The sequence below is a fragment of the Vidua macroura genome, chromosome 2 (assembly GCF_024509145.1).
Source record: "Vidua macroura isolate BioBank_ID:100142 chromosome 2, ASM2450914v1, whole genome shotgun sequence".
Classification (NCBI taxonomy): Eukaryota; Metazoa; Chordata; class Aves; order Passeriformes; family Viduidae; genus Vidua; species Vidua macroura.
The window spans coordinates 61,566,347-61,591,631 of NC_071572.1; the positions used below are offsets into that span (position 1 = coordinate 61,566,347).

Consider the following 25,285-nt stretch of genomic DNA (forward strand, 5'->3'; position numbering starts at 1 on the left):
TGGCCAGTACTTGAGCGTAAACAGTCAAATGAATGTTGAAATAATTAAGTGTTGGCAGCAGGTCTGCATTCAGTAGCCCCTCTCCAGAGACCCCACTTGGAGCACTGTGTACAGATCTAGTGCCTCAAACATAAGAAAGAGAGAGAACTGTTAAAATGAGTCCAGAGGAGGGTCACCAAGTTGATAAGGGGACTGAGCACTTCCCCTACAGACAGGGGCAGAGAAAGTTGGGGCTGTTCAGCCTAGAGAATAAAAGGTTGTGTGGAGACCTCACAGCACCTTCCAGTGTCTGAAGGGGGTACAGGAAAGTTGGAGAGGGACTCTGCATCAGGGAATATAGTGACCGGACAAAGGGGAATGCCTTCAAACTGAAATAGGGAAAATTTAGGGTTGATACACAAGAACTTCTCCCCTTTGAGGTCTTAGCACAGGTTGCCCAGAGATGCTGTGGCTGCCCCCTGCCTGGAAGTGTTCCAAGGCCAGGCTGGATGGGGTTTGGAGCAACCTGGTCTAGTGGGAGTTGTCCCTGCCCATGGCAGAGGTTTGGAACTGGCTGATCTTTAAGGTACTTCCCCACACAAACCAATTTATGATCCTGTGCTTCATTTTTTTTACTTGCATCTCTCACTCACCCTTTTAATTCCCCATGCTCTCAAAAGGGCATCCTGACAGCAGTGAACTGCATCACATTCTAATGACCTTAAAAATAAATGTTGAGCAGCACTAGCCAGCATGATGCAGAGTGCTGGCATCTTTCAGCTGAAGCCCTCTGTTAAGATTAATCTTAGGAAGTAAACAGCTTATGTGTCTCCAAGTAGCTTGAAAGGAGAACTGCACTTGAAATCCAAGCCACTTCAATAATTAATCCTTTTACTGCTCTTGCCAGCGCTACTCTATCTCACAGCCAGAAGGGAGTGGAAGGCTAAATCAAGTCTGGAGCAATCTTATGCCTAAATAAGGTTGACATACAACAGCTCTACTAATGCAGGCTTTATAGTCAGTTGTTGGTGAGGCTGAAAAATAAACTCAGCAAGTTTTCAGAAGGATTGGCATACTACTGTAGTCAGCTGCATGAGGGCCACTGCTGATGGCTCTAAGGGTTACAAGCACAAGATGCCCATTTTCTTAGTAAGGCTGTTGTGAAAAATGTATTGAATGTAAGCAGCTGCTGCTCTAGCATGGCAGACCCAAGATTTTATTCACATGAAAGCCAACATGAAGCTTGTGGAGAAGAGAACTTCAAAGTTACAAGTCAGTGCAGGACTACTGGTCCTTACGCCTACTGTGCGGAAAGGCTGTGTGGGACTGCCTGTAGTGAGAGTGAGCCAAGCACTCAATCTTGCCAAAGCACCAGCAAAAGAATTCCTGGAGCATTTGCAAACTTGAGAGCTCCTCTACTGGACCAATAGTGAAAAGAGAGCTAAAGCTGCAATTGTTTTGGCTCTTAAGATGTGTAAGAAGAAACAGCTTCTTATGCTTGGAACCCAAGTCTAAAAAACACATTGGAACACATGATAGCCAAGATTAACTACAGTTCAAAAGTAGAGCCGTTTGCTTTAAAGTGAAAAAGCTGCTGATCAAGATTTATATCAACACCCAGATTAGTCAACAAAAACACAAAGCTGTAATTTTGAAAAAAACTTCTATTGAAAAGTAGTGGAAACACTGGAAAAAGTATAAGTTAACTGCTTGTCAGTGTGCCTAAAATGCATAAAGTGAATTCCTGCTATACAGTAGCTCCAACAAGTTAACAACATGATTTGCAAGTCTGCCTTCTCAGACCTCCAAAAAAGGTGGCTGCACACACAAGAAGGCTCTTCTGATGAGTTACAGCAGCCTCTCATAGAACAGAAGATAGGCTTGGGAGCTCAGCACTTTGGACACAGAGACAGGTTGTACATGGGTATCGCTGATGTGGAACCATTGACCTTTGACTGGCTCAGTTTTTGAAGCTGTGAAAGGAAAAAATTAAGCGTAAAAGTTATTACAAAGAATTGAAACAATCAGTTCTATTACTGTTCTTCAGTAAGAATCATAGAGTACAATCATAGAATCATTGAGTTGGTAAAGACCTCCAAGATGGAATCCAACCTGTGACTGACCAACCTTGTCAAGGACCAGAGCACTGAGTGCTACATCCAGTTGTTCCCTGAACACCTCCAGGGATGGGGATGTCACCACATCCTTGAGCAGCCCCTTCCAATGCTTAACCACCCATTTTGTCTTTTCTTCCTAATGTCCAGCCTGAACCTCCCCTGGCACAGCTTGAGGCCATTTCCTCTCGTCCTGTCACTGGTTGCCTGGGAGCAGAGCTGGACCCCCACCTTGCTATGCCCTTCTTTCAGGCAGTTCTGGAAAGTGATAAGATCTCCCCTGAGCCTCCTTATTTCCAGGCTGAACCCTTCCAGCTCCCTCAGCCACTCCTTACAGCATTTCACTAGCTTCACTGCCCTTTTCAGAGAACTTATCAGCCATGGCTGATAAGGAGGTTGGAACGACATGATCTCTGAGGCCCCTTCCAACCCAAACCATTTTGTGATTCTGTAAGAAATAATTTGTAAAATATTTCTAATGATTTACCTTGAGATTGTCCTCGAAGGACAAGATCAGAGAGGTGGTTGTTCATAGCTCTCATTTTAACATAGGCAGTGTAGTGCCCAGACCTCATTGTGCCGCTGTGTTCAACAACTCCATAGAGAGAGTACAAGACCTTTGTATTCCCTTCAGCCACATTCTAGAAAAGCACAAGTTTAGCTATGTCAGCCAAGTGCTGGGTTTTGAAGAATGTAAACTCTTTGATTTTTTTGCTGATGAAATGGAAACTGATCATTAGAGATTCATGCAAGCACTACAGTTATGAACAGTGAAGTACAAGTTATCACACAAAGTAACAGGCTTGACAAGCATTCTACAAAGATTTTGCTAAGCAGCTTTGTTGTGAAAGCACATTAGAACATAGTAAAGGAGAACCTGATTGTTTTCCCACTTACTTTACATTTAGCTGTACAGAAAGGAGCCAAGTCTATCACTTCTGGGAACTTGATATGCCTGTTAACCTTCTGCAGATTAAATCCAGCCTTAAACAACCAAAGTAGAGGGAAAACCCCATAATGTTAAAATGGAGCATATTAAAACCATGCTTAGTTACTAAATGTTTCAGGTTAAAGTTTCAACAATACAAATTAGTTTTAGATTACACAAAACTGGGGAAAAGCAATTTTTTTTCTCTGATGTCCAGTATTCCAGCATTATTTCCTTGCCCCACATGCTGCACTGGAGCACAAGTTACGATGGCTCTTCAGCTCACTCATACATTAATGTAATGGTAGCAGAAGTGGAAAAAGAATCAGCTCTAATGCCCTTCAGTAACTATGAGGACAACTCTTGCTTCTCAGATACTGCAACATGCCTGAGGATCTGATCTTAGAATATCCAAACTGATACAAACTGCTCCCACCTTAATCAAACAATCGTCCAGTATCAAACTGGAAAAACAAAAGGAGATTATGATAAATGTTATTTTCTTCATATTACAGTCTCTTGGATCAGGCTACACATTTCCATTTTCTATATGAAATTGGGTTTTATCTAATTAAAGTTGTCTCCCTTATTTTTCAAGTATATTGACCAAAAACACCAAACAGGTTTAAATTTAGAAGTACTGTCTCCCTTTCCTTTCCTCCTTCTCTCTTGAAAAGCTAAAGCCCTGAGTTAAAAATTTTTCTACAACTTAGGAATAAAGAGGTAAGTGACTTCAGTGTCTGTAAATAAAACTTAAGTTACTTTGCTTTCTTTTCATCCTTTCTTCTCCCCAACAAGGCTCAGAATCCTCTCTTTTCCACTTCTGCCAAATTGTTACTTATTTGCTACTAGTAAGGGGTCCTATTTACCTCTACCTTCTGAAATACATGAGCCCATGAGCAGCTGTAATAGTAGGAAACCATGAATGCTAAGATTCTGCTTAATACAATAAGCCATAAAAATAATGAGAGAATATGTTGTGAATACACTCACAAAACAGTATTTTCCAGTTCATTAAGGGAATATTCTTTCAGGGAAACACACCTTAGTGCCTCAAAGACCACAAAACACAATGCTGTGCACTAACGCCTTCTGAACTTTGGGAAGAAAAACGAACTAGTTTTGTAGAAAATAAAAGTAATGTTAGCATGTTTTCAAGTTAAGCTAGTACTACATACATATGTACACATATATACATATTAACCTGAGGCTATATACATGTATCAGCCTGCTACTTACCTGCTGAAACCTCTTTAAGTGAAGGGTTAAAACTGGAGGAGCTAGAGAGATGAGCATCTGCTTTTTGGCATTAGTATAAACATACTTCCTTTCACCTGCAGAAAAGAAAAATGACCAAAGATTAAAACAAGTGTTTTATATCAAAACAAATGTTACAGCAAGAATTTATTTTCACTATTTAAACTGTTACAATGTCATCTACTACAATAACTGAGAAGCTGAGCATTCCCCTTTAATATGAATGAAAGTAGACAAAGTTATACAAGGGATAATCTCCCCACCCTTTACCCACTCAAGAAGCAGACAGGGATATGTTTAAAGTTTTCTTTTAAGAAAGTCTGTCATACTTAAGTTGTTCTTTGGTCCACAATGCCTTTGTGTACACACATCACATAGTAGTTTATTGGTCTCGGTAAGTGTTTCATTACAGGTAAATTGATATAAACAATGATGGATTGAATCTTCCTCAGGATTCAGCTCTTCCCTGTTTGCCAGAGTACAAAATGCTGTTTCAGGGTCATCCGTAGATACTTCACACATCTTGTTAGGAACAGGCTGAAGGCCATCCAACGTACTTGTGTCACTGGCACCCAAGTGAAGTTTTGAAAAGTCCGTAGCAAGCTCTTCCTCATCTTCGCTGTCATCCTCCTCTTTCAAAGACAGGTTGTCAAGGCCATTGACAAACTTCATAGGAGAATCTAAGCCTTCCATAGAGAGATCCACAAGAGACTCATTTTCTTCACACTCTTGTTCTGTCTTTCCTGCATTTTCATGCCTGCTCTTAATTTCTGTACTATTTCCCTGTATACTCAAGTCTTTCTGAGTTAAGCAGTGATCTTTGCAATCATGTGATGATTCCTCTTCTTGCTTCTTATCAACAGTTTCAGAGCTCATTTCAGTCTCTGATTCTTGGTTGTACTCGACATCTATCTCTGGCTGTTCAGTTGTGCAGAGATCTGTCAAGTGAAGTACCCTTCCTTGAAGTTTTTCCTGCCGGTGTTGGCTCTGCTCATTTGAATACATAATAAACAAGAGTACAAAAAACAAAGTAAGTATAAATTATATTTAGCATTTCTTACCACTTCTTTATCATCTTTGTTGCATGCCATAGATGCACAAGGCAGGAGGGGGAAGAATAATCTATGATTTAATGATCAGAGATAATCAGTTCCACTAATACTGGATTTATCCTCACTCAGACATAGTTCCCACTGCTCCCTGTTACATAGTATCATAAAAAGACAGCTAATGAAGCCTGTGCTATCTTCCTGATCTCTCTTGTGTCTGTATTCTACAGTTTTGTGAATATTCTTGCAATCAATGACTGGGAAACAGTCTAATACAAATTAAGGCTTCTTTACACAGGCAACAAATTCTGCTGGATATTATTACATTACTCCTACACAGCAATGCTCAACAGAACATCTTAACCCCAAAGACATGGGTATAGTTGGTCTTTTCAGTTGTGTATTTGTGTATGTAAGTTCTAAGCTATCTCTTCCTTCATTTAAACTAAGGAAACAAAAAAGAATTTCTTTAACAGAAACAGCAAGCACAAAGTGAAATATCTATCCAAACCAACCTTGGCTTTTTTTTTGGCCTGTTTCTTTGTTTTTTTCTGAAGGTGCTTACTTGTACTTGTACGGGGCTCATATTTCTGCTTAAGGTAATGGTCATTGATTTTATCCTCTTCATCTTCAGATTCCTTTTCTTTGTTTTTTTTTATGTTTTCTCTCCTTGTAATTCTCCCTTTCTACAAAACCCAAAAAGCCACAGAAATAGAGATGTTATCTGAGTTTTCAGCTTCAGGTAACATTTTAATGATGTAACGTACAACTAACTCACACCCTGATGTTAATGGAAGGAGTGTCTCACTTCAGAGAGTCCATATGAAACAGTATGAAAAGAAAGGCTATTGAGGCCCAAAATCAAAACCTGTAAAGGGGCAACATCACCTTTGCCTCTAACAGATCTAATTTAAATGCATTAAAAGCAATGTTTTACACAAGCAGAGACATTTTCTGTTGAACTGCCTGCCTCAGAATTTATTTGTTTCTGCTAAAAGGAAACTTGTTTGTGGCAGAAGTCATGACCCCTTTGGCTCTGGGGCTTCCATTCCAATGTTTATGAGTAAACAGTGCTACACAAAAAATCTGAAATATTACATATACAGATTATCAATACAAAACACCAAGCAAATCAAGTACTTTGAGTGTCTGGAGATTGATCAGATAAGTATTCACATACTATCCTATCAACATTTCTTAACGTTATTCCATAACCTGAATATTAGGAGAGGTGTTCTTGGACTCAGTGCAGGAAAATGGATGAAAAATGTGAAAACAAACTCCCAAAGAACTCAAACAATCTGTGTAATTTTCCAGAGACAATTTATGAGCCACAACTTACAGGAATGACTCTCATTAAAAATCTTATTCTCTATCTTCCTGTGCAATTTTGTCTTGCAAAAATGATTTTTAGAAAGAAGCTTAAATACTCTTCCTAATGACTGTATAGTAAGTGTTTACATATGAATAAAAAAAATATAAGCCGAAAAGTACCTATTTACTATTTCTTACCTGAACATCTAGTATGGGAAGTGACAAATCAAGGAAAGACTCATGGACCAAGGATACCTTTAAATGAATAATTAAGAGTCCAATTTAATTTTGTTTGGAAACAGATGGCTTGCTGTCAATAGGTGTATTTGCACGTTTGCATTCAAGGCCTGCTTTTACTTGTGCACTCAACTGTAAAACACGTCTCTTTTAGCTCCACAAATAGCTTCCAATGACCAAAAATCCAGCAGTCACATTACCAAAGAAATGAGAAGGAAATACTTCTATGAATTTCAATTATCTAGTGAGACTGCACCTTTGGGCCTAAGACACTCCTAGCTGTAATCCATCATAATATTCAACTAGTCCATTTGCTAATACACTCAATTACTTCATTCTCAGGATATATTATCCCAGTAGTGTCTTCTTAACTGTCCTCCTGGCACTCCCATGGTCTTTTCATTGTGGTAAAGGGGAAAACATAATCCCCTGAATGGAAGAGGAAAGGGCCCCATAACAATTAATTTGCTCTATGATCTGTACCACTGGAAGGTGTTCACTGAGAATCTAGGAGGGAATTCTGGTAGAGGCAGCTTGCTGTTGCTGACCTCTTTTTTCTGGAAGGCTTTTGAAAGGAACTGAAAGATTAACTTTAAAACACAATGGAAGAAAGATTCCAGACAAATCATTCTCCCTTTTGAAAAGCATGCAGCTAGTCAAATCTTCCTTCTACAGACAGTCACTTTGGTGTTCTCCTGCAGATTACAGGACATAACACTCTAGGTTATTCAGTGTGGGCAATTTACTTACAGTTCTGCATTCCTCACACATAATCGTGCTGGTTAATTCTCCACCAAAGATTCGATCTACAAAACTTTGTATTCCCTTTTTCTTTTCATATTCTGAGAATTCAAAAAGTATATAGTGAAGTTAAAAATATTACATACAATATACTGGCAACCAATTTCATTACGGCAGACTGAATAAAGAAGGAGAATATAACATGCAAGGCGTATGACGAAACATGTTGGCCTGTTCTTGTTTCCTCAGGATAGCAAGTAGAGCAAGATTCTTAAATTAAGAATCTTTTGTGTATCAAAAGAATGGGAGTGAAAACACATACCCAGAACACAGCTTGGTTAAACCATACCTCTACCACTTTCTCTGCTCAAATGCATTTCCCTATTTTCTCAGAAGTACTGCATCTCAGTAAGGATTCCTGTTTTCTCTCAAGACTGAAACAACTATCCTAACTTAAAAAACAAGCACCAACTTTTGTCAGACAAACAAAACCATTTTCCTCAGGTTGTAATTTCAGAGTAACACAGTCTGAATTTAAATTGTCAGATCATCTCCTAAGTCATGCTGAAAGTTTAAAAATTCTTCTGTTCACTGTTTGGAGTTTTTCTATACTACTGTTATGTAACAATGAACTATTAGCAGCTGCATAAATTATATTCACTACCAGTATTTTAATTTCTTACGTGTTTGAATGATTAATCATTGCCCAAACATATTTTAATGTATGATGTCTACAGAATCAACTCTCTCTTATCCTGTTAAGAAGGAAATGCCAACAAAGTTCAGCAAGACATTTAAATATAGACTAAAATTATTGAGCCTTTTATTCTAGATACAGGCATACTCAAGAGGTCATAAAGTTGTACAAGTAAACATGTATCTTTTGGTTGATACTATTAATGTTACTTTCTATACTTCAACAAAGGAGATTTTACAAGTTACTGATGCTGTGATAATTTACCTTTAATTTTCATTTTAAGTTCTTCTTCATTTTGTTTGTTAGAATCACTCAGCGCCTTTAGTATTCCAATACTTATTTGCTGAAATTTTCAAAACAAATATACTCTGTAAAATTTCCTAAAATAATTCAGATAGCTACTTCATTTTATGATGTGTTTCAGATGGAGGAAAAAGTATAATCTTCACCAATTAAGAAAATCAATACAAACAGCACAAATACTTGTAGAACCACACAATAGTTCCTGTAGATATCAAAAAAAAAATCAGCTGAGAAGTTGCAACCATAATGTTCCAATTAATATGTAAAAAAATCATTCTAAGGATTAAATACTTGCCCAAATTAAAACTGGCAAAAAACCCTTATGGAATTTCTACAGCTGTGTTTCAGAAATTAAAACATAAGGATGTTCTTTAGGGTGCCTACACATACTCCAAAAACACTTTTTCTGTGGGTTCTCTTTGTCAATATGCTTCAAGTGAGTGCTATGGACAGCACAACCACACTACATTCATGAGAAGCTGACATATCTCAGGAAGTATGTTCTTTCTCCCCTCAGCAGAAGAGTCTGGGTCCAGGGTACGAAGAAAAAGTATGCACAACTATGACTTTAGCACTCACCTGGATTTCTTCTGCTCTCATTCCATCAAGTAAGTAACGAAGCAGTTCATGACTGTCTTGCTGCTGATAACCTTTGAATCGTATTGCTCTGTTAAATGAAATTGTAAAGTATAACTGAACTCAGAGATAGAGCAAAAATGATTCACAGCAAACACACATGGACAAAGTCTCCAGAATGTAAGTATATAAAAGAAACAAGTGTATGCATATCATATTTTCTAAAAATATGACACCACCTACTCAGTATGTCACTGATTATCTTTCATTTTACTACTGTTCATTTTTATTTTGCTCTTCTTTCAAAAATTAAGTATTCTACAAATTATGTATGTTGTCTTCTGAGCTAGAGATAAAAAAAAACTGTCAGTCTTAAACAACAAACCTTTTCATACTTACTATGACATGCGATTGTACAGATACTTACTTTTTACAAACCTGAGCGAAAAGTTCCTTAGGAGTCACTACCCCTCTTTTTGTCTCTTGCATTTCTGTCACAAACTGATGCATGGCTAGTGTTAAAGGACCCGGATGATCTAGTTTTATTAGCTGAGGTTCCTGTTTGAAAGAAAAGCAACAGAGTTGTTTTGCCTTAATTCAGTGGCAGATTCTTTTGCAGTAAGTTTTTCCTTTTCAGTTCCTGAAAACAGTACTGTCAAATAGAATACCCAAAATTCCAAAATGGCAATGAGTTAACCTGACAAAAACAATGTGTGGTTTATCATGAAATTATAGCAAAACTCACTTATTTATTGCTTAGTTCAAAGTCTGGATTTCTTGCCTTTACTAGGAAAAAACCCCAATTTCTTAAAAAGGTTGTGCATTTTCTGTCATCCAAATATCTAACTGTAATGACAGGTGTGCTATTTAAGTTAGTGCTACAGACATCCTCTAATTTCCTATTTTGCATTTAGACAAGTGGCACTATAGCAAGAGTTACACATTTTCATAATTTAAATAACATTATCATAATGCAAGCACTCCTTCTACAATAGAGTATTGAACCACTGTTCTTACACTCAACAAAATACCTCCACTGACTTCAGAAGCAGCTTTATAGAAAGCAGTGGTGAAGCTCCTGCTGTTTTTACACCCTAATCTTGTTACTGTTTATCTGGAACATGTAGGAGAAGGGACTGTAAGCAACCCTGCCTCTGATAAATCATGGCTGTGCTAATTATCAAAGAGTGGAAACAGCCTTGCCTGTCCAGTGAGGATGGGTGTTATAAAAGAGTGGGTTAACTAGCCAAGGGCAGTCTGCTGGGGATGGAGTTGGAATCTGCTGCCTGGCTGTGCTGTGAGTAGGAAGCTGACAATAGAAGCAGCTTTAAAATTGACAGAGAAGCATTGCTGGTTTCCTTAACAGACTGGAAGGTAAGGACAAACACTACGAAGGTCAAAACATATTACCATGCATAGCTCAGGTGACTCAATTTTAATTGTTGTGCCAGGCATTTTAGCTTCTTTAAGCAGCTCCCTGAGGACTGGAGTTTGTGATAAATTCTGTAGAACATAAAAGACAGAAAGAGATTGGAAAATGGGGACAACAGGAAGGGCAGCTGAACTCCGCTAGTCATGGAATTTGTAGCAACCAGTTTAGCAGCAATTTATTTTCCCAAACAGAGAACTAAAGTGGTTAATTACCACTCTAGAGTCCCCATCTATGTTTAAGACTTAAAGGTACATTCCATATAGCTAATTGGACTACCAATGCCCTCTATAAGCATTACTTCATATTGCAGAAACCCTAAGTGTATTTTTCTTCTACAGACCGATCTTTTGACAAGTGTATTTACTCGTGTCTGTTTCGAAAAAATTGAAGGATAAAATGCAATATATGTATTTGCTTGGTTTAAAAAGTGTTTAAAAGTAAATCAAAACCAGTTTACTAAAATCTGCAAGTACAGTGGGAATTTTATTTGATTAAAGCTTCAGTCAAAAAGCCAAAGAGCACAAGATAATGTCAGTTTCTATACACATGAAAGAACAAGTTTATTCTACATTTCTGAGCTGAACAAGTCACAAAAGATGGCAATGCCTGCAACTTGCTCATCGTGCTTTTTTCATTCAATATTTAGTTTTGATTTCCTTTTGCTGAGAGAGACATTTTTATTACAACAAACACCCATGGTCTTTGAGTACTAATCTCTTATTATAAGTCTAAGAGGTCACAAGGATGATGTGTCAGACTATTTCATATTTTTAAAAAATAACTAGAAGTTGGCATGCTTATTTTATGTCAGTGAAAAATGCTGTCCCTCAAGGACAACGCAGTTTATTTTATTTCCCCCTAGAGCAAGTCTGAACCTGCAGCTCCATTTCTTTGTATTTCTCTGGGCCAACACACTATTTTTAGAAAGAAGCCATCATTCCTAGCAGATAAAAAAATCACAATCTAATTGTGTCACTGTAAAATGCTGGGGACATGGTTGTTGTGGGCTGTTTTTCATTTTGTTTGTGGCTTTTTTTCCCTATTCAAAGTTTTTCTAAAAACAACAGCAAGTCCTGTACCTGCATCACTGCATTAAAGAAACACGTATTCCCCAAGTTACTAAGTCCTTTCACAGTGACTTCTCCATTAGCAGTTGAATAAGAATTTTCGTCTTTAAGTGAAACTTCTTTTTCTTGCTCATTTTTGCTGTCTTTTTCTACTTTTCTATTTTCAACTTCTTTGTTCTCTTGTTTCTCTACTGAAAAAATAAAAACATATCACATGTTAACACAGTTATACAGTATAGACTATTACAGTGGACAGCAATCTATTAGAGCTTATACATATGATAATTAGTTATTTAATTTTTAAATATAAAACTACTGATTTATGTTCTTAAATTGTCTAGGTAATAGAAGTTAAAAAACAAAACAACAAATCGCGAACCACCTGAAATGCCATTTCAAAAAAAAAGCAAACTAAACATCTCTTGGCACAGAAGCCATTTATGCCAATATACTCTGAAATTCTTCAGAATTCAGAATGTTCCTGTCAAAATCACCTATGTGAGGGCTTTCTACAACATCCAACTTGTTCCCACTGTTAAAGCATTCTCATATTAATTTCGTGTACCTAAACAGATGATACTGAAAGGTTTATAGTCTTCAAGATGAGTTAAAAATATTTCCCCCCAAATTATGTTGGTGTATTGCTGAAAATTTCAACGGCCTGTTTAATAAAGCTCTAAGGGAGTTCCAGGCAGTTTTCAAAATTCCACACTGGTTCTGCCAGTTTGGCAGTCAGCTATTGATTTCGTTTCTGGTAAATAGAGCTCAGAGCTAATACTATCTCTAAAAATCAAGTAACACAAGTTCAGAGAAAGCAAGGATAACAGACAGTACTATCTTAGGACAAGAAACAGATGGATGAACAACACACAGAACACATGACATGGGCAACAACTGCAACCAAGTATTCATTGGTTTTCTAGTTCAAACCCAAGAAGAAAATTTTGGCAACTGTTAAGAAGTTCAACTGTGTGTCCGGGAAAGACTGACCACTCAAAAAGCTCTGCTCCCTCTGGGAAAACCTCAGCTGTTTTCTGAAAAAATTGAATTCAGACACAGCCACGTCACATTGCTGGATATTTGTGTTCCATTTCCCACAGAGCCTGTGATTTCACACAAATGTTGCAATTTCTTACAGTCATTTGTTATAGCACTTTTTTTTCATATGCAAATTCTTCCAATTTTTCTAGTGGAAATTGCTTGTACAAAACTAGTTTTGCCATTATGGAAACTAGGGGGTTTTTGCTGGGTTTGTTTTCTTTTAAACAATCATATTTTACAGGTAGACTGCAGGCTGAACACAGTATTTTAGAGTTCTAAAAGCACTGCAGCTACCTAAAATAAATGTACAGATCCAGTGACAAAACTTCTGTATACTACTCCTTCCATCAGGATATGTGCTGCAACAGCTGGAGACTTAGTCATTCCTGATATATTCACAAATACCCACAAAAAGACTTTAAAAAAAATGAAATCGAATTATCCTTAAGCAAGGACAATTTTTCTTTAGATCTCAACGACAGACTGAGCAACAGACTGAGCAACACTGATAAATAAACACAGCACCCTAAGTACTGAAAGTCAAATGCCTATTTGCAGAAAAACTGAATGTCACATTTTTAAAGAAGTCACAATAAAACTGTCTTTTTTTCTGACCATTCTTGTATCTTTTGTTTGTAAATGTTTAGGGGATGCTGAGCAAAATCCTGATCTAATTAGGTCTATTGGCTAGGACGTTACTTATGCTATCAGAATTGTGACAAAGAATATAAAAAAGGGGAGAAATTAGTTTTTCCCTTTACCATAAGAAGTGAAATCTAATTTAGTGTAAATTCTGGATTTATAGTATTGTCTCCAACACTTAGGAGACCTTATGATTTACTGTACCTATACTATAATTACTTACCTGCATATGATGAGTCAATACCAACTTGTTTTCTAACAAAATCCACAGTCTGGCCCAAAAGGGTTGAAGTTTTATATGGAACTTCATTATCACATAGGTAGCACCTGTCTCCGCCGCCCCCAAAAGAAAACAATTAATCCTATTTTTTTTTCTATTATTTAAAAATCCTAAGCTATTTACTTGCTTGATGCAATTCATTACACAAAGTTATAAAATTACACGGTTTAGTGTAAGATTTATAAGTCTTAGAGAAGAATTCAATCTACTTGTCACAAAAATAAAACCCTTAAAAATTATCTTTAGTAAATTATTTTGGTGACTGGCAGTTGCAATTTACAAGTATAAATTAGACTTCTAAAAGATGTGCTTAGAAACCCTGCTGCAAGAAAAGCTTGCAAAATTTTGCCAAAATCAAGAAACTAAGGTATCAGGCCTTAAAGGAAATGACTTACAGATATTATGGCATGGAAAAATATTTTGAATATTCTAGCCAAGCAAATACTTAATTGTATTTAAGTCAGATAAGAAATAATTCAAGTGTCCACCCTTAAACCTGCAGACTTGTATTTGCTATTCTACTGCTGATACAAACCCCATTTGTCTCTTTATGAGCAAAGAAGCATATGGTTATGCCAGTAATCTGCTTTAGAGAAAATTATAGGAGAGGCTGCAGTCATAAAGGCTTGAGAAGGGTAAAACTGTGACAGGACACAAACATCTGAAGGAGTTTTAACACGTACCAATTTTGTAGTTCCACCCAATCAACTCTTTGAAGAAGTACTGATACTTCTGCATTTTGGAAAACACCAGTTACAATTCTTAGGCAGACTTCAAGATTACCATAAGTCAAACTCAATTTTCTGATACTAAAAGCAGAAGAAGTCTGCAGCCAAGTGTTTCCCCAAATCTCCAGCATTCCCGGCATTAGCTATAGTCATCACATTTTCTCATATTTCATTAAAAAAATTGACTCAGCTTTTGGATCCCTGCTTGCTTATCTATTGTCTATCTGGTTAGTAATAAAAATAGACATTCTCACTCCTGGAATAACAAAGGATAGTTACTTCCATTGTGTATTTTAACACCATAATCTTCTACCTGTCAAAAAAAATTGTAGAAAATCTTGAAAGAATCAAGTTATTGGAAAAGGTTTTGTTAGTGATGGCTGTTTGACCAGCACGGAAAATAAGTACAGTCAGCAGCTGTAAACCCAAAAGAGCAGAACTTAGTGAATACCTAGAACTCTCCCTTTCTTCTCCACATGTCTCTAAGCTCTTTACAATTATTTATATCCAATTTGAACCACACGTGCATGCACACCACAGAGAGGTTTGTTCACACATTCGTATCATTAATAAAAGATTTTTATTAGAATTAAAATTTTACTCAGAATTTCTGTACTAGGCCCATTGTGAAATACAGTTCTTGACAGTGGGTTTGATTTATAACTAATTTATAGCCAATATATCAATCTTTGAATCATTGCTTGGGTAAGTTTGTACAACCAAGAAATTCTAGAAGGCAGCCAAACATCTAACTTCCACAACTTCCTCTTATTTGCAAATATTTTGATTAAAAACAGGGAAAATAGAGCACTTCAAACCCACCATTTTAACACTAATTTAAATTCACAAAGACATGTTCACTAGTTCATTAGTAATGATGTTACTTACAATGTCCATTTCCATTCTAGAATTCATTAAAAGTAGTGATCGTTACACATAAGTGCTAAGTATAATCAATTAAATAGATAATGTTATATAAAATGAACACAATGACAGATACTAAGTTGCAAAACCACATTACTAAGCAAAACAAAAACTCTTTATGTCAAGTACAGTATTTCTATATAGCACAGTTTAGAAAATTAGGGTTCCCCCTCATATATACAAGTGTATAATTACTTTTGAGAGAAGCAAAAACTACTAGGGACATGGATTTTGTATTGCTTGATCCAGTAGCATCTCGTAATTCTAGCTACGCTTCCTGTCTATATGTAGAAGAATCATATTTACAGAGGAGATAAAAGTAAGGTTGTCACTAAGTGCACATCAGAAAGAACCTTCTCCCAAGGTTGACACTTAAGATTTAGAGCTATAGATCAACAATAGTGTCCACGTGTCAGTATTCTGACCGAGTAAAAGCGGTAGAATATTAAGTCAACCACATTTACTAGTTGGTCAAGTTCAACCTTAATTATGAAAATTTTCTAATCGTAAATTTTACAAGAAAATAACACTTATTCCGCAAATCTCAGCAAAGACTGCTGGAAATTACATGTTTGGAAGCACTTTAATATATGCCTAGAGAGAAATCTCAGAATCCTCAAAGAAAGGACGAATTATATTCCAGCCTCTGTTGCCCCCTGAGCTCCATCTTGTGCTGCCTGACAAACTCACCATACACTCCAGCTGTCCAAATTGAGAACCAAACAGTGGGGATCTGATCTTGGTGTTTCATAATGCTTTAAAGCATGCTGGTCTGGAGAATTTCTGTCACAGCCCTACAATATTGATAACCACAAGTGTCACAAAATCCATTTGACTGTCAATGAAACATACATAAAGTCAAAGTAAAAACAAAGTATTACAATCAAACCTGTTCAATTATGTTCAACTAATTGAGATCAACAGATGGATATCTATTTCAAAATATTTCTTTCTGCAGATGGATAAATTACTGGGTGCAGAATAAAGCTGCTATGGGACTGAACATTTAATGAACAAATTCCTGAAAGAACAAAACAGAACCAAAACCTCTTTGGCATGCAAGAGTTCTAACTTTCATGAACTAATGTGAGCATTAAGATCTTGTAAAAAAACCCCACAGATTAGGAGCATTTTTCTTTTCTCTGCAAAATAATTCAAACTTTCTAGGAAAATCAGTCCCCAAGATGGTGGTTTAGCCTTAAGTCTGCTAAATGTCTTTGAGCCATGTTCCAAGTACTTCATTTGACATTCAGAGCAGACATTTTTAAATCATTCTACAGTATATAAAGCCATCTAGGTAGCACCATCTTTACAATAAAAAAAGAGACTATAAGAGTTTAATTAGAAACTCTCTTGTTCCACTGCATTATGAGACACTGAAAGGTATTAAGACAAATTAACAACAAAAGAAATACCCTATGGCCACATTTTAGGCATAACCATATCGAAGTGCCTTCATCAGTCTCCTCCTCCTCAGCCTTCTCTTGTGTCTTACTGTCTGCCTTGCAGTCCTGACAAACATGCCACTCCACATTCTGCAGTGCCTTTCTCACATGCCCTTGGTCCAGTCCTTTACGAATATGCTTGCACACAGGTTCTACAAATTAAAAAGCACAAGAAGGATGTAGGTAGCATAACAAATGCAAGCTTTGAAGACACTGGCAGCAATCCAGAAGCTAGGATAGTCTTTCTAGAGGCAAAGAAACACAGACAATTTATCAGAGCATCAGAAAGAAACCTTTTGTTACCACCACTGACAATATGGGTATACTGTTGCTGCATCCTAAACTTTACTTTGAGCTGTTTTTATTGTTCAGATAGTGTGACAGCTCTGAAAATATCTGAGGTGTTTTTATTGCTCAGATAGTGTGACAGCTCTGAAACTATCTTTATTGAGGCAAGATTACAGCCTCAAGATTGCAAATTTCTATTGGCATAAACTGAAATTGGTGCAAATTTTTGTACCTCCAGTTCTGTTCCTGTCCAAAAAACCAGGATTTTATCAAAGTGCAAATGCTAGCCAACAAGAGACAAACACAGATAGTCAGCATTCTTTTAGCCTTTCTGAAAAACACAAGCTTTATCTACAAAATTGTCATTTAAAAAACAAACAAAAAAAATTTGTATATTGGCAACTACTGTTACAGTGGAATTATTCACCATGATTAGTCTTAGTTTCATTTGTAGCTTTACAGGTCTTTGTCATCGTAAAGTAACCTATTTATAGGCAAAAAATTGAGATGCCAGCAGCAGCTGGAACATAACTGGTCTCTTTGCAGGAGAAAAAGAGGAACAGTTACAGTAGACATTGACCCTGATTCCAGGAAACAAGCCCCCAACACCCCCAAGAACCAAACCAGACAAAAGCAGATTAAAAAGGCATCTATTAGAGACAGAAGCTAACACAAGAAGACCAGGACAATCAGGAAACCAAAGCAGAGTGGACTTAAACAGGCCATCCCACCAAGCCCCTTCAAACTCTAAGTGCTCTTTCCCCCAACTAAATTCATCTGGATCAACTCACTTCCCCAAAAAAGATGAGAAAGACACAATCTGTGACCTGGCAGATAAGGTGGTAGAAGAGAACACACAACATAAGTAAAAAACTACACAATATAAGTAAAAACTACACAACATAAGCAAAAAAAAAAGCTACAATAACCAAGGTAAACAAGACAAAAAAAATTTGTCTTGTGAGATCCAGGTGGAGCTAGGAGAACAAAAAATAGTATCTGGGATTAGGAACTATTTGGAACAGAAGAACAGAAAGAAGAGGTTTTAACCAAAATACACTATGAGAGCTGAAGTGTCCAGAGTCAGTACCAAATGAGCTGCTAGAATAAAGGTAAACTGCTTCACAAAAAGTATTTTAGTCACAGATTTTACTGTTAAAGCAAGAATCTTCTGCAACAAACTTTTCACTAGGAAAATGCAACTTAAGCTTGGCAGCTGACTCCACAAACACTTTATGTTCTGAGTAATTTTACACAATGTGTATCAGTAAAGAACTATGTGTCTGAGTTTCCTGAAAAACTAGAAATGAATCTTAGTTTTCAAGACAGGATTATTATTTTCTAGCATACTTAGAAAAGTCACGACAACAGTATTTCTTGCTAGACTTATGTTTCAATTAAAAATCCAGATTTTGTACATGCGACTTCAAAGCCAGTGACTAGTGTGAAGGCCTTCTAATGTTAATCAGCTTTCAAGCCTTCTCTGAGGTTAAAAGAAACATTAGGTCCACAAACTTCTCCAAGGAAACATACTCAGTATATCCGGAGACTCATCAGACTGCGCAGTTTTGCCTTTGATGCGTTTCTTGCCCATATTTGTTGTCTGTAATTGTTCCTAAAAGGAAAAGTGACCTAACAAAGAAAAACAGTAAGATTAGAAAGTAGTTTTAATTTTCCTTGCTCATTGCTACACACATTATTTCTATGGGCAAGCTGTCCCTTGAGGTGAATTAACTTGTTTTAATTTGACATTTTCAAAACAAAAAAAAATATTCATTATATTTTAACATTAAACTACTGTAACTGTTGTATAGACAAGATCACAGTGTGAATTACAAAACCCAAATTATTTTAAATGTTAAATCAAAAGTATTGCACAAAATAACTGGAAACTTCAATATCAAAAATCCCATAAACCTTAAGGACTTTTAACACCACAGGAATTTTATGAAAAATAATTGGTTTTGTCTCAATTAAATCTTGAAGAATTTGCAACCTTTTCATTTTGTTTACTGCAAATTTCCTGTGTCTTTGATGAAATCTGACACAAGTAAAATACTCTTGACATATTTGAAAATATACAGACAATGGGAATTCCGATTTTTCCATTTCTTTGCTGGGGAAGATTTATCATCACCTTCCCCATGTATCAAGCAAATAAGTCAGACATGTCTGTTATCTACTATACCTGTGGACCCTTCTCAACAAGAGTGATCTACCACTTCAGAGTCCTAAGCCAAGTGCTTGGCTTCAGATAGGTGGCTACTGCACATGTGATGGAGCATTTTTAGTTTCTAGTCTGTAGCCCCTGTACCTTACCTGATCATCCAAAAATCTCAGGTGAACTTAAAACTCAGGTTGTGCAATGAAAACGAGGAAGCTAAAAGGGTTCAAAATCAAGTCTCTGCAATCTTTGCAGGCTAGCTTAACCCTGCTGCCCATACTTCATGTAAACACAACCAGCAATAAATCTGTATCAGTCCACCTTTCCAAATCCATTTCTTTGCTTGTACTGGCAGCACACCAGCCACAAAGCACAACTGTCTGCTTGCAGCTGTCACAGCCAAAAAAATTAAGTCGGACCAAGAGAATCAAAGAGAAAAATTAAGCTAGGGAGAGCTTAGGCATGATATTCACAATGAAAAGTCATTTACAAACACGAGCATACTCTTAGGGCAGATGACCCAATTGTTAATGGCTGCTTGGCAGCCACTTCAATGACAGCAGAATTACCAACTTTTGCAACTTAGCATTCAACTTGTTCGGAAAAAGAAGTAACTGTTCACCCAACAACCTTCTTCGACAGCACATTTTTCTGCAAAAAGCTACAACACTTGATCTTGTAATTAATAAAATCCTTTCCAAATTGTCCTTACTCCTGCCAGGAATGCAGGACAGCATCAACACGTGGGGCTGTTAATTTAACCCACGCTGCGCTTGGGCAGACTTGTCCGACAGGTTTTGCACCACGGCAAAGCTCTCACGAGGAATGCACAGCCTAAACGACTGAAGCATTTTATATTTTTAAAAATAAGGTAGAGCGGTCTGTAAACGACCAAACGCGCACCTGCGTTTGACTGACACCCTGGAAAAAGACCCTGAGAGCCTCGCTTGGGGAGCCTTGCTTGGTGAGTCGGGCAGCAGGCCGGACCCTGTCGCCAACCGGCACTTCCCGTCCGGCCAGCAGCAGGTGAGCCGCGAGCCCGCAGCCCCCGGCCTGGCCCGGCCCGCTCCGCCCGTCCCGCGGGTGGGCCGCCCCCGTGACCCGGCCCCACCTGTTTCCGATTGGCCCACGCCATGACCGACAGCTGCCGCAGCCAATCAGAAGCCCCGCCCGTCCCGGCCAAAGCGACGGCTACAGCGCGTCGGCGGAGCGAGTTTCGGACTGGGAGGAGAGTGGCCGCGGCGGTAGGAGCGCGGCGCCGGCCCCAGGGGGTTCCCGTCCCTCGCGTGCCGGTGCGGCGGGGCGAGCAACCTGGTGGCGCATGACTCCACCAGACGGGGTAGACCTCAATCTCACCTCAATCACCGGTGGTGGGGCGGCGGTCACCGGCCGCCATGTGTGGTCCTGGCGCGCTGCATTGTGGGGCCGTGACCCACAATAGGGGGAGTGGGGGTGCGGGACGTGTACGCGCATGCGCGGGCGCCACGCCCGCTCACTTTCCCCTCTCTTCTGTGTGGGCCGCGGGGGGAGTGGTGCAGTAGTGGTGTATTGGAGGGGCGGGCGATGCTCCTCAGCGCTCAGGACGCCCGAGTAGCAGCCCTGTGTGGAAAGCGTTGGTTTGGTGACACACCAGCGCGTCCTGACCCACGTCAGGGCAGTGGAAAGTGCGTGGGCTGTCAGTGTGTGTGCGTGACTCAAACTGCCCGGCAGACACGAGCCGGTTTTGATGGGCTTGTTCATAACTATTAGTATTTGTTAAGTCTACGGCTTCCTCGGGAGGGGAAGTGGAGGGGCGACCTGTGACAGGACCCGAGGGCAGGGCATGAAGCTGTATCAGGAGAGGTTTAGGGCTGGATATTTAAAAAAGTGGTTCTTCCCCCCCACCAGAGTGTGGTTGGGAACTAGAACAGCCTCCCCGGGAAAGTGGTCACTGCACCAGCCTGACAGAACTCAAGAAGCGTTTGGACAATGCTTTTCAGGCTCAGGGTGTGACTCTTTTTGATTGTCCTGTGTAGGGCCAAAAGTCAGACTCGATGATCCTTGTGACTTCCTTCAAACGCAGTGTATTCTGTGATTCTATAACATGATTTGCATAGGAGTAGTTAATGAACTTTGTCCCATATTCAAGCCGTGTCTTTCTTCCCTATATTTTTCTTTGCTCAGGGAACAACAAAAATGGCCAACCAAGAAGAAGCAGAGATACAAATTTCAGAGTTAGATTTACTGTCTAGCATGTTTCCTTATGAGGAAGAGTTTGCTGTCACAGACCAATTGGCTCTAGCTGAACTGAAACACTATATTGAAAATGAGTCTGCAGAGGTGCCATCTTCAAAAGTTCAGTTTATACTGAATGTAAAGACAGAGGTGCCTAGTGCCTCTACGGTATTGTAAACACTTTTTTTTTTTTTTTTTTTTTTATTACTTTGTGGGATTTTATGGCTTGCAAGTAAACATTTCTTCATTTGTTTTTAGGTGGAATTCTCTATGGCCTGTGCTTTACCATTTAAATATCCGACTGTTCTCCCAGAAATTAATGTGAGGTATGACTGCTAATAAAAACATTTATAAGTTAGAGTGTATTACACAAATACAGTTATGATCAGGGAAAGCAGTCCTTTTTTTTTTTTGATGGTTTACAGCTGAATTAAGCCATGTTGACAACAGTGCTGAAGAAAAAACATATATATATATAAACAAATATACAAGCTTATGATTTCTCTGTTGTGCTCAGCAAATAAGTGAGGGAAAGGGAAAAAGTGTGAAGGAGCCATCACCTGTACAGGAGGGTTACATGTAGATACTGTTCATAGGTCTGATGCTCAAGAAGAAAGACGTGTCTGTTTTGATATAGCTTAAGACTAACTAAAGGGGTGAAAAGATAGATAGTTAAAGGTCTTATTCTTCCTTTGTCACAATGCTGTTTCTTCCAGCCTTCTGATCTTTTTATTTCTATTTAAAGAAGTAGACTTGTGTATTACAGGAAATTAGTTCAGCCACCATAGTTACTTTTCAAGTACCTTTTTTTTTTCTTGTTTTTGTTTTACAGATTGGTAGTGCTGTTTGTCAATTCAAGGGTTAGCACATCGATTAAATAATAATTAAGATGTTTTCATAGCTAATATGAGTTAAATATCTATAGCAAGTGCATATTATCTAGCTATGCCTGATTTTCTTGGCAACTTGAATAAAGAGTTTTGAAAAGTTATGAATCTGGGGAAGGGTTTGGAACTTCTCCTAATGAGAAGCAGCTCATGAGGGAGTTGGGGTGGTTTAGCCTGGAGAAAAGGAGACTCAGGGGTGACCTTACCACTCTCTACAGCTACCTGAAAGGTGGTTGTAGTCAGGTGGAGATTGGCCTCTTTTCTCAGGGAACCAGTAACAGGACAAGAGGAAATGGCTTCAAGCTGTGCCAGGTGAGGTTCAGGTTGGACATTAGGAAAAATCTCTTCATGGAAAGGTTAGTCAGTCATTGGAAGGAGCTGCCCAGGGAAGTGTTGGAGTCACCTCCCTGGAGGTGGTCAGTGCATGCTGGATGTGGCATTCAGTGCACTGGTTTGGTTGACAAGGTGATCATCGGTCAAAGGTTGGGCTTGATCTTGGCTGTCTCTTCCAAACCTAAGGATTCTATTATTCTGTGTTTTTAAAAACATGCTAAATTGTAAACACATATATATTTATATGCATTTATATTTTTCCTTTTCTTTAGGTCATCGTTGTTAAGCCGCTCTCAGCAGGTTCTCCTGAACTCTGATCTAAAAACATATTTGATGCAAAACTTCAGTGGCGAGCCCTGCATGCTGAGTGTGAGGGAATGGGTTAAAGACCACGCAGCTGCTTACATTGATAAAGATCTTTCATCCTTCTCAATGACAGCCTCAGATGCCACACAGTCAGATGTCACCATGTTCACTCGATTGTGGATCTACAGTCATCACATTTACAACAAGCAAAAAAGAAAGAATATTATTGACTGGGCCAAGGAGCTCTCTCTGTCAGGGTTTTGCATGCCAGGGAAACCAGGTGTTGTTTGTGTAGAAGGTTTACAAAGTAGTTGTGAAGAGTTCTGGTCAAGGTTAGTTCTTCTTTGAACTTAAATGCCATTAGTAGTTTGAATATTGCATTTTGTCATGTTGTACATGTGGCCAGAAGGTGGGAAATTCAACCACCTGCCAAGCTGTGAAGATCTGCAAAGTATTTATGTTTATAATAATGCATGTACAACTCTGAATATCCACTGTACTGTTGGTTGCAACAGTCAAAGCAACCAGTACTGCAGGATGCACATTTATTTCTGTTTTATTTTCCTCTGTGTTTCACTTTTATAGAGATGGACTGCAGTACCCCAGTTGTGTTACATATGTGTGCTGTTATATCACTTCACATTTGTGTTTAATTCTGCTCCCATCATTTATGCTTCTGAGTGGTGCAGACTAAATTAACATTGTTATTTGATTGTATCAGATAAGACTGTGTGAGAATTCTTAGCACAGGGAAGATAGAAGTGAGCCTTGAAATGGAAACCACATCCTCATTAATTATTTTGTGAGGAATAGCATTAAAGGTTTTCAGTCCTGAGGAGATTAAAAAAACCCCAAGCTTCTACTTATGAGAGTGTTTGCATGTGAGTAGTATTTCTGTGACCAGCTCATGAGCCATTATCTCTGTCAATATATATACACAAATAGAATTTATTGACTTTTGTATTATTAGTTATTCCATAGTATTTCCCAAAACAGTCATTATTTTATAGGTAGATTAATATTTCCCCAATTGCTTTCAGGATAAGAAGATTAACATGGAAAAGAATCCTTATTCGGCACAGAGAAGATGTTTCTTTGGAAGGTGGAGGACATGCTGAGATCCAGAAACAGCGAAAGTTCCCCACTTTGGAAGAAAAATGTTTTGTTGCACATGGTGCTAGGGGAAATCACATGGACTTGGGGCAACTATATAATTTTTTACAAGAAAAAGGATGTGCGGACATATTTCAAATGTACTTTGGGGTTGAAGGGCATTGAAGTGATTGAAGATCAGCACAGGTGCCAGCAGCTACATTTTTAATTTAATCCTCTTAACAGATCCCTTAGCTTTTCTGCAACAGTTGATCAGATAGGGAATTAATAATTCATGATTCATGTGATGAATCCAGTTTTCAATGTAAACAAATATCCAGTGAAATCCTGAATAATGAAAATTACTATATGAATGCTTTATACACTGTCTGGTGTTGAGGAGATTTAGGGTACATACCTATTTAAAATGAAAGAAAATGTGTTTGATAACCTACTGGACAGTTACAGAACTGTAGATGAATGAACAGATGGAATACGGTGAAGAAATATACAAATAGGAAAAGACAAAAATGCAGTGTGTATATCTCAGGAGCGAGAATGTGATGTTTACATTAATTGTTACTGTTTATATACACTTAATGAAAACATTTTTTTAAACAATCTTCTACTTTCTACCTGAAAGTTTAGTAAGCCATGAGATCATTATCTTATTTAAAAAAGAACAAAGGGAGGGAGCAAGTTTACAAGAGTCTTACTCATGCTATCAAGATGAGCTAGGATGCCAACTCTAAGGCATAAGAATTTTCTATAAGTAAAAGTGTGTGTGCAGGTAAGATAGATCCCATGGTGGCCCCACTCCATCTGTTATTTTGGTTTGTATAAAAGCAGCAGTGTTCAAAGGATCAGGTTCCCTTATAGCATGCTCCAAAACTCTGAAAGGATCCTCAGCCTTCTGAGTTCCCAAGTTTTCAGTCCTGTAATATGAAGTGCATTATGTTGCATGTGTTTTTGAGTGGGATTTCAACAAATTTTTATCAATGAATGCTAATTTTGCAGATACTGTATCTAAATCCCGTGGTAGAAAAAGTAGACATTGGCTTCTTTGGATTAAATATTTTTATTAAATATTGATTAAATGTTTCTGTACACATCCAGTAAAATTGCTAACTTTCAGCTCTCTGGTATGGACTTGGAACACCTCTTGTAGGGATACTTCACAGCGATGCCATTCGACAAGCCTGGGTGAAACTTTCCCAAATCCAAAGTCATTGTAAGTGTACAAGAAC

At 38.2% G+C, this 25,285-nt stretch overlaps 2 protein-coding genes across 12 annotated transcripts; one reads left to right on the forward strand and one right to left on the reverse strand.

The window, feature by feature from the left end:
- Positions 1-1,625: 1,625 nt before the first annotated feature.
- USP16 (ubiquitin specific peptidase 16) lies at positions 1,626-20,641 on the reverse strand. 6 transcript variants are annotated; one of them, XM_053972092.1, is made up of 18 exons: positions 20,563-20,641; positions 18,576-18,674; positions 16,725-16,906; positions 16,000-16,103; positions 13,601-13,704; positions 11,707-11,885; positions 10,606-10,698; positions 9,623-9,753; positions 9,199-9,286; positions 8,581-8,659; positions 7,629-7,720; positions 6,840-6,896; positions 5,843-6,013; positions 4,608-5,265; positions 4,261-4,355; positions 2,991-3,077; positions 2,581-2,734; positions 1,626-1,952 (listed from the first exon to the last, which is right to left on the reverse strand). In XM_053972092.1, the coding sequence occupies exons 2-18, from the start codon at positions 18,634-18,636 to the stop codon at positions 1,828-1,830; spliced, it is 2,460 nt and encodes an 819-aa protein (XP_053828067.1). In that variant the 5' UTR covers positions 18,637-18,674; positions 20,563-20,641; the 3' UTR covers positions 1,626-1,827. The 6 variants fall into 6 exon arrangements, with proteins under 6 accessions (XP_053828067.1, XP_053828069.1, XP_053828070.1 ...); XM_053972094.1 differs by lacking the exon at positions 20,563-20,641 and adding an exon at positions 20,110-20,233; XM_053972095.1 differs by lacking the exon at positions 2,991-3,077.
- Positions 20,372-25,277, forward strand: RWDD2B (RWD domain containing 2B). 6 transcript variants are annotated; one of them, XM_053972110.1, is made up of 5 exons: positions 20,372-20,450; positions 21,370-21,588; positions 21,679-21,746; positions 22,913-23,278; positions 23,987-25,276. In XM_053972110.1, the coding sequence occupies exons 2-5, from the start codon at positions 21,382-21,384 to the stop codon at positions 24,222-24,224; spliced, it is 879 nt and encodes a 292-aa protein (XP_053828085.1). In that variant the 5' UTR covers positions 20,372-20,450; positions 21,370-21,381; the 3' UTR covers positions 24,225-25,276. The 6 variants fall into 6 exon arrangements, with proteins under 6 accessions (XP_053828085.1, XP_053828091.1, XP_053828088.1 ...); XM_053972116.1 differs by lacking the exon at positions 20,372-20,450 and adding an exon at positions 20,452-20,498; XM_053972113.1 differs by lacking the exon at positions 20,372-20,450 and adding an exon at positions 20,468-20,545 and having other exon boundaries at positions 21,370-21,570; positions 23,987-25,277.
- Positions 25,278-25,285: the final 8 nt, after the last annotated feature.

Coding starts and splice junctions, on each gene's coding strand:
- USP16 (XM_053972092.1), bottom strand. CDS start 18,636: ATGGGCAAGAAACGCATCAAAGGCAAAACTGCGCAGTCTGATGAGTCT. Junction 11,886..13,600: donor TATTGACTCATCATATGCAG/GTAAGTAATTAT, acceptor TTATTTTTTCAG/TAGAGAAACAAGAGAACAAA. Junction 9,287..9,622: donor TTCGCTCAGGTTTGTAAAAA/GTAAGTATCTGT, acceptor TTCATTTAACAG/AGCAATACGATTCAAAGGTT.
- RWDD2B (XM_053972111.1), top strand. Junction 21,589..21,678: donor AGGTGCCTAGTGCCTCTACG/GTATTGTAAACA, acceptor ATTTGTTTTTAG/GTGGAATTCTCTATGGCCTG. Junction 21,747..22,912: donor CTCCCAGAAATTAATGTGAG/GTATGACTGCTA, acceptor CCTTTTCTTTAG/GTCATCGTTGTTAAGCCGCT.